Source organism: Saccostrea cucullata, unplaced genomic scaffold (assembly GCF_032062105.1).
Source record: "Saccostrea cucullata isolate Sc308-1 unplaced genomic scaffold, CSIRO_AGI_Scuc_v1 ctg668, whole genome shotgun sequence".
Taxonomy (NCBI): Eukaryota; Metazoa; Mollusca; class Bivalvia; order Ostreida; family Ostreidae; genus Saccostrea; species Saccostrea cuccullata.
Genome location: NW_026926978.1, coordinates 188,135 through 201,722, shown reverse-complemented (window position 1 = coordinate 201,722; position 13,588 = coordinate 188,135). Strand labels below are relative to the sequence as shown.

General features: G+C 33.8%; 1 protein-coding gene across 1 annotated transcript; it reads left to right on the top strand.

The window, feature by feature from the left end:
- Positions 1-8,745: 8,745 nt before the first annotated feature.
- Positions 8,746-13,404, top strand: LOC134273136 (galactose mutarotase-like). Its single transcript, XM_062755316.1, has 8 exons — positions 8,746-8,932; positions 9,197-9,327; positions 9,525-9,679; positions 10,311-10,520; positions 10,638-10,719; positions 11,539-11,686; positions 12,602-12,776; positions 13,141-13,404. Exons 1-8 carry the CDS (start codon positions 8,862-8,864, stop codon positions 13,219-13,221), a joined length of 1,053 nt encoding a protein of 350 aa, XP_062611300.1. The 5' UTR covers positions 8,746-8,861; the 3' UTR covers positions 13,222-13,404.
- Positions 13,405-13,588: the final 184 nt, after the last annotated feature.

Below are 13,588 nucleotides of genomic sequence, written 5' to 3'. Positions count from 1 at the left end.
AGCATGAACATCATAGTAAAAAAATGTATTAAACACTGTTTTGACTCTAAAATTCAATCTGTTTTTTTAATATAGTAAATTAATCGTGATCAGACAGAAAAAAGTAATAACTAACAGTTTTTACACCAGATTGCATCAAATCAAAAATTAAATCCAATAGCTACAGTAGATTACTTTGAATTAAATGAAACGCTGCAGTTACTTAGACATAAATCGATTTTAAATATATTTCAAAGAAAAAATACTTGGACGGGTGCAGCAAAAATCTCGGGAGGGGGGGGGGTGGTTAAATTGTATCTCCTTAGCTTGTTATCAGTTACTTGTACTCAATTATAATAAACATGCAGTTAAAATTTAAAATTCGAAAGAAGTGGAGGGAGCCCCCCCCCCTTCTTCGTAAAATTACGGGCCTAGTATAATGGATCAAAATTCCTTCGTTGAAATTAAAACAGTATTTAATATCTGCTTAACGTTCTCTTATTTAAGCTTTAGATAGCAAATTGAAAGGGGGGCTAAACCAACAAAAAAGGTAACCCCCAAATTCTAATGCCTATATTATGTTTATCTATGCAAAATAGTAAGGGGGGCTAAGCCCCTCTCTTGACCCCCCCTCCCCCCCGGTTCCGATGCCTATGCTCAAAACGGGTACTTGCCGTGAGAGATTCGTTGAATGACGATTTCTAATCCAGAAAATCCAAGTCAAAATTACTTGTACCCGTATCTACGTGTTCCTATAAATTGGAATCCATGGGTTTTGGGGCAGTAAATCCGTATAAACACAAAGTCCTGTACACGGTACACTGAAAGTTTTTTTTAGAATTCAAAAAGCACATCAAGCACATACAAACACACAAAAAGCCATCTCCATTCTCGACTTCGTTCACAGCCACTGAAAAAATTCGAATGGGTCAGGCAGTGTAGGGGCTCTTACAAAATTAATATCCATCTTGTCTCTTAGCATTGTGCAAGTGAAATGAATAAAAATATTTTTCAATTTGGGTGGAATTAAAACTAAATGTCATGTGACCGATGATTGACATGATACAAGTTCCTTATTGAACAATTATTTTGGGTATCACTAGATATTCCGATGGGCGTGATCTCGTTCGCTAGCGCGAACTCGTCACCGCCCATCAGAATATCTAGTGATACCCAAAATAATTGTTCAATAACTGTAACATATTCCTTCATTACCTACATACGGAGTGTATATATCTCAGCTAGTTGATTCGATACGCAAGAGCATGCTCTACGTATGAACAAATACAATTTATCATTGAGACAAATGCTGACTGACGGTTTTCATACTAATTGTTAGTCCATTATTTATACACTGATTTGACGACGGATTCTACCGCTATTTCCCGATCATGACAAGGAGCATATGGCGGGTGTGACTGGTCGGCAGGGGATGTTCACTCCTCCACGGCACCTGATCCCACCTCTGATGTTTCGGAGGTCAGTGTTTGCTCTGCTCCTATTTTGTTTTATGGATTTTTATATTGAATTTTGTTCGTTATCTGCATATCCTTCCTTTAGAGAATACTACTGGCCTTATAAATAGCAACGTGATAAATAAGTATTAATTGTACAACTTAAATAAGAAGATGATTTCGGAGACCATGTCTTTATATAATCTGTCGGAATTTCACAGTGACATGGGTAACAATTGTACTCCTTTTAAGAAGTCACATTATTGCATAAATATGAATTAGAGTTTATTCAAAATCTTTTACTTGTGAAGAAAAAATTTGCTTTCAACCGACATTTAGATATATATATCAGCGGCTTACCTATATACATTCAATAAATATAACATTTTCTTTCATTTGGCGGCTAAATACATCCCAGTTAACTTAAAATTAAAATAGTATAAACGTTATGATTCAACTTTTCAATCGTCAACTTCATGTACTTTTGTATTTCAACTTTTGTAGCAATATACCCATTTCAGCTGCAATCTGATTAAAATGAAATCCTTTGATCCGCTCACATAAAGATCGCTACATAAGCATCAAAGAATCCCCATTCAGGGTCGTCTCCTGGTGATCTTTCTCAGAAAAATATTCATTAACATTTTGACAAGTCAGAAATATCGTATTTAAATGACGTTAGGAAAAATGAATGTAGAAGTGAAAGTAGCTGTAGAGAAGATATTATCATTTCGTACCAAACAAAGAGCTAAAACCAATACAAAAGCAAATATGAATTATATTTCTGTACAGAAAAGACCGCAATCGTTCTTTTGATAGGCTACGGAAACAAGGTCACGGTTTTCCGTCCGTGTGTCATCGGGGCTTTTACTTCTGTAACTGAATTCCCAGATACTTTTAAATTCTTGGAAGTGAACGTTTGATTGGATAATTGAGAGGTCACAAGGAGATGACCCTGAATGGGGTTTCTTCAGATACTTCTGTAGCAATCTTTATGTGAGCGGATCAAAGGATCTGATTTGAATCAGATTGATTGGATACACAAGAAGAACATAAGAAGTATCCTTTAAAGTCATTATTTTGCAAATTCTGTGATTGATACAATAACCTGTAAGCATATGAATACAATTTATCATTATGTCAAAAGATGACAGACGTGTTTCATGCTAATTGTCGGCCATTATTTACACACTAAAATTCTACAGTCTTTTCTTGTTTTTTTTTTCTCGATGATGTCAAGAAGCACATGTCGAATGTGACCAATCTGCACGGGAAATTCACTCCTCCGTGGCAACTGATCTCACCTCTGATGTTTTAGTGGTCTGTGTTTTCTCCTATTTGCATACTGTTTGTTACCATAACATTTCAATACTATTCAATTGTCTCAGTAAGAGTAGTCTTTCTTTCTAGAGGGACATTGAACTTTAATATATTTTTCATCTTTATCTGAAAAGCCATAACATTTTATTAGCCAGAAAAAATTATATTCATACAATGATAAGACACAGGGCACAATAAATCCACAGACTCTTTAATTATAAGGACAAACAGGCATTAGTTAGTAAGTGTGGGATAAGTATCGATGATTTTTTTGGTCAGGGCGGGTTCATCACGTGGTCACTGCAGGGCCTTTGGACGGGGATCATCGATCGATCATGTATCACCTTACATAACGCACGCGGGGCTTCATTTTGATTGACAGCTACATACATCAAAAGTGAACGGGATTTTCCCCCGAGGAGATGTTCTTTGACGAAGATACAAATATAAGTTTACATATGGTTGAGGTCAAAAAATAATAAAATATATGTTTTCAATTAAAAAGGAAAATCGTTTCTGCAAGAAAATCTTTCAGTAAGAACACTAACATTTTTGGTATCATTGAAAGTTTGACAAGCTTCCTGAAAGACGTACATTGAGACGTAAAAAGAAACTAAAAATACGATCCATATTTTCTTTCACCAAGGTGCAATTCCTTCATCATGTACATTGTGTAAACATTACCTGGCAATTACAGCAGGTGCCGAAGAGCAACAGATTATCAGTAAGGTATTCATAGCATTCAGACACCATTTATCCAATTTCTTCAAAATGAATAATCCGAAGATATGATTGGACCTTTTTTCTGATAACGTAGAAACCTATGCTTTTGATACTCGTAAATTTTAGCTTCTGTCGAGAAGACCTTGACAAAGATCGCCGTATATATTCCTGGAGCAATTTTGTTTGGGCCCTACAAGCAAATTATCATTTGTGATGAATATTGTCCTATCATTTATGATGGGAACAATAATCATATAAAGAGCAGACAAGTCCTGTCCATCGTCAGCATACATGTTACAAACTCATTGTAGAAGACAGTGTTCATTGGTTCTTGAGTAAATTGGTCAATTGGGAAACATTCGAAAGGTTTTACCGTAGAGCGACTGTCTCGACTTAATATGACAAACATCATGTCATTACACTAAACAAATTATGGTGACGAATTGACAAAAAACGAGAGAACAACTGTCCAAATAAATCTGGAGAAACATTGAATAATGTAAGAAATTGAAAGGAAAAAGAAATCCAGCTGGTAAGTTCATAGTGGGGGCAACCGTTATTGACTTATTTAAAATCCCCGGATGCAGTTAAATTTACTGAGTGTCAGCATGCATATGGAGAAACCATGAGATCCACGTCTGTGCTGTATTAATTTTGATTTCTTTTCTCTGTATTCAGACACGAATGGCATATCAGAGAGAGAGAGAGAGAGAGAGAGAGAGAGAGAGAGAGAGAGAATATTTGAAATAAAAGTTAACATCCAAATCATATATGGGCGACCCTCAAATTTAGAAGCCATTGACTTTTCAGTTGATGGCCGTGTTATGTTGTAATTGGCCATTTTTATGTTTTTCGTCTTCTAGTCCATTAACTCCCTTCAGATTATGTGCGTAGTTGTCTGATCGAGACGCTTTATGGGAACTTAAGCTTTAGTTGGTTTTGTCACTGAAGTTTTTCTGTTTCTCGTTATTTCTCGGATTAGAATAATCCTGCATTATTTTATCGCTTTTGCCTCTAGGGACTTATTGTATTTCCTTTTGAAATAATCTGCGATAAAACATATAAAACCAAACACAACAAATAACACAATGTTCAGGTTGTACATGGAAATGCATTAACATTTCATACGCCAATAGTGCTTTTAAACAGTGAAGCATCTGATGACTGCATAAAACGCTAAAATCATATGATGGTGCTTCTACACACAGGTACAGAGAAAGATAGTTAAATAAATGTATGTAATGCATATAATTTAATTACATATTTTATATAAACCGATGTAGACTTCTGATTTCACACGTTTATAATTGATGTTGCAAGGATCAAGATCGAAGGTCCACAGGGGGTGTGACTAGTTGATAGAAGATGCAAAATCCTTACAGCATTTGACCACACTTCTGGTGTTTCAGGGGTTAATTTTTGTTGTGCTATTAGTTTGCACCGTAAAATTGAGTTTTTGACCATGCTAAAAATCTTGTACATCTCTAGTTGTCTTCTTGTTTCATAATTCAACTGTATGGTGCAAACAATATATATCATCCTTACTGTTATATACATCAATCACAGGGGCCGGTAACATACTGTTTTTGATTTTACGTAATCATTATATATATATATACATACAAAAAAAGGATTTTTTGTATACATATAGTGATTACGTAAAATCAAATACAGTATGTTAAAGGCCCCTGTGACATCAATGTAGAAATTGCCTGAACCTTGATGTTCATTTTTCGATTGAGAAAATAGCTTGATATGAAATATATAGAGATAACAGTGTTAAAGCTCAGAAGTTCTATAAACAATACATATTTTGATCAGAGCAAACTCGGACCTCAATAACACCAGAGTTGGGATCATGTGCCATGGAGAAGTGAGCATCCCCTGCTGACTGGGCAGACCCGCAGTGTGCTCCTAGACATGATCGGGAAATTATGGGAATCCGTCGACAATTCAGTGTGTAAATAATGGCCTAACAATTTATATGAAAAATGTCAGTCACCATTTGACTTAATGATAGATTGATCTTTGTATCGACCTATGAACGTACGACATAAATCTTTAAACGAAATTTTGATATTTTTGTTTCATCATCTTGTTTGTTATAATAATTTACACGTACATAGTTTAAGAAATTGTTCATGTGTACAGCATGCTTTTGCGTATCGAATCAACAGAGAGATATATACATCGTTTGCAGGTGATGAAGGTATATCACTGCATAATTAAGAGAATTTGACGATGGAAAAGTTAAAGCCATCAAGTTTATCACTAAGCTTGGTTTTCAGATTACAGTTCAAAAATTTAATTAAATATGAAAAGGATGTGTCAGACTCTGTGGTATCTTTTATTTCCAGCTCTATGGGATATATCTTTTCCATTGTTAATTGACAATACGTCGTCGATATATCTGAAAGTTGAGATGCATGCCACAGAAAGTGTTTTTTTTCTCGTATCAGATTTTGAACAACAATAAGAATGCTTATAATGGGGTATAAATGGGATATAAATTTCAGAGTAGTTTTGGGTACAAAATGCACTACAACCAATGTATTCTTCCTTTGAAATGAAATAAATGGAGATAACAAACACTATTCAAGATCAGAAGTCCATAAAACAATACAAAACAGGACCTCCAAAAACATGAAAAGTGGAATCAAGTGCCATGGAGAATTGAACATTCCATGCTGACCAGTGCGCTCCTCCTCCGACATCCTCCGTGCGCTCCTTGTCATGATCGGGAAATAACGGAAATATCCCCAGTCAATGCACTGTATAAATAATGGTCTAAGAATTAGTATGTAACACGTCAGTCAGCATTTGACCCAATGATAAATTGTATTTGCTGATAAAGTCATTGTATCGACCATATAGAACATACGAATTGATGACTTGAAACGAGACTGCTGATATTCTTGTTTCATCAAATTGTTTGTCAATAATTATATCGTTTTAGAAATTGTTCATAGGTTGAGCATGCTCTTGTGTATCGAATTGACTGAGATATATATACTCCGTATTCAGAATGAGATGATGAAGGTATATTGCTGCATTGGTAAAGGAAGTTGACAATAGAAAAGTTAAAGTCATCACGTTTATAAGAGAGCTTGGTTGTTAGATTACCCTGGGAATTCCAATAGATTTTTAGAAGAACTGGCCTCCAAAAACATAGATATTGTCAATCATAAATTCAAGCATGTTTTTTATGTCGACTTCAGAGTACTTATGTGTACAATCACAATGTTTTTTAAACAAAATAAATAGATACAAAATGAGAACTTATTCATGTAGTATATATTGGACTTTTACGAACTTAAATTTTGAATAGTGTTAAAAATGAATGTCTCTATGGCAACAGTGATTGAATATTGTGTGGAGCCATGTAGGCGATTATGTATCTAAACGTGATTTAAAAATCTCCAAGACAGCTCATCATATTTATCGTATGTGGTGCATAAAGCAATGCACAAAATCAAATCGACAAAACGTCATGTGCTAGTACTCTTCACGACTTTTGACTCTCATCAGTGGTTATATTAATTGTCTTGTAAATAGAAATGATTCATAAAAAGTCCATGAAAGGGTTGATTTAGGTACTTTATATTCAAGGCAAATGAAAACAGTGTAAAGTTTTCTCTCAGGGGAAATATTTTGTGTCGATTATTATTGTTCGTCGTATTACGTTAATGTGTGCAACAACATAGCTTCCAAACAATGCCAACAAAAACATTAATGAATCGTATATTTTTATATCTTGAAAGAATTAATTTTCCTCTATTTCATTTGATGTATGGATCGATCCCTTTGTATAGAATGTGAAGAATCTAACTCTAGAATGAGACATCTATCAAGAGGTGTTTTTTTAACATTCATGTTTCCTACAAACTGTTGCATTGTACACATATTCTAAGATTATATGTCTATGAATTACAATTGTTATTGTTTTTATATATTTTATTCTGTATAAATATAAGATTTTTTTACGTGAGAGAAATTATCACTAATTAAGCAAAAACATCCCATTGCAAATCATGCAGAGAATTGACTTTTATACGCAAATAAAGGGTTGTTTTTTTTGAAAGGATTTATATATAAAATTTTTGGAATATACTAATAATGTCTGCTCAGTCATTCGTCTTCACTTTTATCTCTCTTTATATATATATATAACAATAGACACATAGTGCAATCCATATTTAACACTCGATCGTTGATTCTGGAGGCAGACGAGAATGTTCCTGCGGGAAAGGAAGGAGAATGAATGAACTTTCACACACTATATATAGATGAATTGAAGAACGAGGAATCTTTAAAAAATCATTTGAGTTCAATTTCAGGTGTCACATATGAAATACAAACATGTACTTATCAAATGTCTGCAATGTATGTGTAAGTATTAGAAAAAAAGCTATTAATTGCAATTAAAAATTATGAATTAAATTAATACATGACAACTAACAGTTTCAACGTTACTTTTATCATGAAGTTTTCTGGAGATATCAAAATTTAATATTTTGTTACATAAAAGAAACATAATTCCAGTGCTTATAATTTGAAGAAAATAGTTTTTAATTAATCTAATCACTCAATTGTATCTTTTAGATTGTTTTCGGGCATGGAACATCATCATCGGGAAAAATATTAAATGGGATGTATATAAAAGAATCAAAATATGAATATCGCTTCCTCGGATATACCGGTATACAAAAGAATCAAAATATGAACATCGCTTCCTTCACTGAAAATATGAAGCGAGATAACAAAGAAGTAAATATCATATTGATAAATGGAAGTTACAGAACCTTATAGAAAAGCTACATGCCCAAATAATTTATGCATTTCAAATTTTTAAATAATTGTAATTTACTTATAATAGAAGTAATTTATAACTGACTTAAGAAAGAAGTTAATATGTAGTAATTTTTAAGTGATGATAAATACTTAGTTCTCTTCCGATATTTTATAGGGAGTATTTCAAAAAGGTAAGTTATGTTATCTTGCAGAGTATCATAATTGAATCCATGATTTTATGTAAAAGTATGACAAATTCCGCTTACCCCAAAATTCATTTCGTCCATGTATAATTTGTTTGTTTGTTTGCATTTTGAAAAGAATAGAAGTCGAAGAACTATGTACAATGTATGTATTTTCTATTTGAATTTGAAATATGGCTATATCTTTTACCATGCATTGTCCGTTTGGTGTCCGTTCGTTTTATCGTGTTATTTTACCTGTCCCGGTTGACACCCATCCAGACACGATTATGATTTGTTTGCTTGAGTGGAATTTTTAAATTCATCTCCAAATGTCCACTCGTCTGTGTACGTGGCCTTTATCACATTGCAGATAGAGACGTCCCAGATTGTGATAAATTCAGGCGTTGAAATGGCGGAAGGCAAAGTTATTCCAACTCGGGACAGTTTTGGTCGTCTGCAAGACGGCACAGAAGTCAGCAGGTAGGTTAATGGTGGCGGGAAAACTAATGCCACTTTGTGCATTGAGTACAGACGAGAAAAATATAGTGGACAGAACTGCATGAAGACAGAGGGAACTGGGTCATATGCTACGGTGGTCCGTTTAAATCTGAAACAAATCTAGTTTCGATTTGAAGATAGCAATCAGAAAATACAGTATATACTTGTAACACAATATCATTGAATCAAAAAGAAACTTACATGAAATGCCTTCATAACACATTTTTTTTTATATATTTCTTTTAGATTTACATTTAAAAACAAAAATAACATAACCGTCCGGATAATAAATTATGGTGGCATTATAACGGATATCTTAGTTCCCGACAAAAACGGAAAAGTGGTGGATATAAACTTAGGATTTGATGACATTAAAGGTAAAACTTAATATTTATGATAATAAAATGAGATATTTAAAGAAAATTACAATCAAAGGTTTTGATACCCCACCTCTGATGTTTTTGAAGTCCGTGTTTGCTCGGCTCCTGATTTGTATTGTTTCATGGATTTTTGATCTTGAATACTGTGCGTTATCTCTATATGTTTCATGCTTTAATAAATTATTGTGACCAAGGGTACGAGGCACGTCACCCTTATTTTGGGGCTATATGTGGAAGAGTGGCAAACAGAATCGCTGGAGGAAAGTTTACCCTTGATGGGAAAGAGTACCAGCTGGCAGTGAACAACGGTCCTAACCACCTACACGGGGGCGTGAAGGGATTCGATAAGGTAACTCTGAGGGGACATTTTATTTTGATTTTTCTATGACAAGCATTGACCGCCATTGATTGGAGCAGGCCCGTTGAGGATCCGAATGTTCAGATTCTCTATAAAAATTAATAAGTGCACGTTGTATGTGCAATGTAATTAAAAAAAATTATGTTTCTCGCTAAACTAAAATATTGTACGGCTTCATACCTTTTATCCTAAAAATTATCAAGGTCTTTCATAGTTGAAATGAGGCATCAACTGTTGTATATATGATATTGTGACTTTGACATCAAATTATGTAGGGATTTTCTCTAAATGATAGGATGTTTTCATATGAAATTTCACTGGAAAACCTAGAGTATTTTCACAAACTTTGGGCAAAAATGATTTGGGTCAATTCTAGAATTCATATATAGGAAAAATATTTAAGTTCATTGTAAAAATATGAGTACTCTAAGTGGTATCATTCATAAACGAACGTGTTTTAAAGATATACACAAAATGATGGACGGAATTTAAACATACACTGGCATCTTGTATATTTCTCCAGTCATATAATACATGCTCTCTTTTTAAAAATATATATCTAGAATTTATATTCTTAAGCGTATAAAATGTGTAATCTAGAGACTATTGTTTTTTTAACAAGGTGGTATGGAAAGCAAGAGTGGAAGATGACACCCTTGTTTTGACGTATATCAGTCCTGATGGCGAGGAACGCTATCCAGGGGAGCTAACCGTCGAGGTTAGATACCGTCTGACCAATGAGAACGAGCTTGTCATTGACTACACGGCAACCACAACAAAAGCCACGCCCATCAACCTTACAAACCACGCCTATCTTAATCTAGCTGGGCAGGTGCGTGTAAAAATAAACTGAATAAATCTATAAAAAGTGACATGCAAAACTATTTATACAACAAATACGTTAAATAATCTAAACCAGGTGAGCTGATGTGTCTGTTTTTTATTGAAGGGTTATCCAAACATTGATGACCACGTGCTTTGGATCGATGCCTATACTTACACTCCTTTGGATCAAAACATCATTCCAACAGGTGATGGCCCCATATTAAACCTAATTATTTTCTACTATTCTTTATCTAATCCCAAAACGTCAGTATCCAATACAATTTACAGTTTCTTTGAGTTATTCATTGGTGGTTCAATAAATGTGGAATCCATTTATTTTATCCGTGCTTCTTCTTAGTATACTTATCAAATCTACCGGCTTCTTTCAGTAATTTATAAGTTTTCCAGATGCCTTTATTTGCTTTTCTGGGTAATCCTAAATCAATCATTTTCGTGATTTTATTAAGCATTAGTTGTCCTTAATCTATCATTTGATAAACTAGATGGGATTTATAGGCAGATCATCATCCCAAACCACGTGTGACAGGTGCCCGCCGCAGAGAGGAAATTCATTGCTGTTAAGATCTTATTCATATAAACATTTTTCTACTCTGAGCATACGTTTATGTCAAGAATTCTTCATAAGTTTATTCTGTGCGATATTTTCAACAATCAACTAAATCTATGATAACACATACCTTTTTTTACACCACATCTTTTAGAAGCACGAGACACCAATATCAATTATTAGGGCCAAAGGTGTGATTTATAAAGCTAATACTAATAAATAATCATTGAAAGGGTTAATTATTCAAAGATCACTATTAATACATATTTATTAGAATGTTATTAAAAAAGTTGAATTAACATTAGTACTGTTTTGTGTATCAGCACTGTAGATCTATATAATTATTAACAGAGTCCTTTTTCCCTCGCCTTTGTGTCTTTTGTTTTGTTTATGTTTACTTCGTTTTAAACACACAACAATGTACTTGTGTTCGAGGAAATTTTTTATTGCAATCCAGGCGTCATTTCACCTGTGGAAGGAACAGCCTATGACCTGAGAACGCCTACACGTTTAGGCGATCGCCTAAAATACGTAAACGATGGAAAAGGATATGACATAAATTTCTGTGTCGGAGGGCAGATAGGGAAACTCACGCGAGTTGCTAGGTAACAATCATGTTTTAATAGCATTAAATGTTTTTATTGTTCATTAATTATATTTTAAAAGAGTTTTTTTTCATAGCTCAAAGTTATTTATTTATGTTTCATTGATTATTATGGAATAAAAAAAATCTAGTTAATGAAGGAGAAGTTGAATATAAAATGTCATTTGTATAACTTAAAATTACGAAGTTAATTAACTATTAAATAGCATTAATATAAAAGAAATAATGTTTTCAACTTCCACCATCAACTATTCTTATTTACATGTATTTCTGGAGAATTATACCCCTTTCCACTGCAGATGGCATCTCTACCAACTTATTCGACACACGTTCTGAGTACGATTAATTTTAAAAACTTAGGTAGGCTACTGACAGATAAGTTGGTGTTACAGGGGTTACACCAATCGGGTATAAAGAGTATTTCATACAGTTTTGAAAACTATGATGACCTTGTTAAGAAATCGATCAATGGGTCGTATTTTGGCAAACATGTTTCATATCAAATATTAGCCCTTTGTTTTTATATTCTACTAAACATTATCTATCATCAATACACAATAAAGGTCTCGCGGGTGTGGCCGGTCAACAGGGGATTGTTACCTGGTAAAACCTCTTGAATTGCCAGGGCTCCATGTTTTATTCTTTGTTCACAGATATGTATTTTTTTGTCGATTCTTATAGATCGATTATTGTCTGCTATCTTCAACTTTTTGGGGGGGGAAAATCAAATTTCTACGAATTAGTTTGCATGACATATTGCAATGATTATGAAGAGGGACAAGTGCACTTAGTAAAAATTCTTTTGCAAATCATTTTGATTTTGACTTACTTTTTGCATTGTTTTTACAAGCTTTACATGTTGACATGTTGATAGAGCCTTTTTCATGAGGATTTGATGTTTCATAGTTTATTTTAGTCTAGAACATCCACCCTCGGGCCGTAAAATGGATGTGCTGACGACAGAACCAGGGCTGCAATGCTACACCGGATGTAATATGGCACCAGGGGTTATCGGGAAGGGTGGTGTTGAGTACCAGAAGTTTGCTTCCGTTTGTTTAGAGACCCAACATTACGCTAACAGCGTAAACCAGGTAAGTCTTTATTAAGGATCTTTCGCATACCTGCTAATTGAATTTTTGCACCGTCCAAATGTAGGTCATAGTGACCTTACAGACAAAATGTAGGTCATTGTGACTTATAAATATTCCTTTAAAAGTTTTGGGCTATTCGTTTTCAAATTGCTTGAAGCAGTTGTATATCTTTATCTTACACTCTTAGAAGACAAAGATAATCTTGCTAAAAATATTAATTGCTTCTTATGAAAGCAATAAAATGATTTTAAACTATTGCAATCTTGTTTAAGAAATTTAGATTTATGGTAAAATATTGAATACGAGGATTTGACATGATTGAATTGAAATATTCTCAGAAATATGTTTATATTTTTTTACCCAGCCAAACTTTCCAAACACGGTTCTTCGTCCTGGGGAGACCTATCGTCATACAACCGTGTACAAATTCGGACTGACTGCTTAAGGACATGCTGGGGAGGATTCACGTGACATTATAATGCAGTTCTTTTTCCCGTGATTTACCTTCTATTTCATTAATCTACAATCATTAAAGTATCTCGACAAAAATAGGATACTTTTGCAATTGTCATTTTAAAAAGTTTCATTTTTGTCTTCATATTGATTAGTAAATAAACATTTTTATAATGTTAATAGTTTAGGGGATCATTTGTAGGAATCACAACAAAAGTTATCAGCTATTAATACTAATACTTAAAGACGACTTTATTTTAAAAAAGGGTAAATATTTTGCTGAAACCACCATAAATGTTGCTGAACCAAGATATTGGGCATTGCGGTTTGAAATAATAAGCAGAGTAAAAAACTTATTA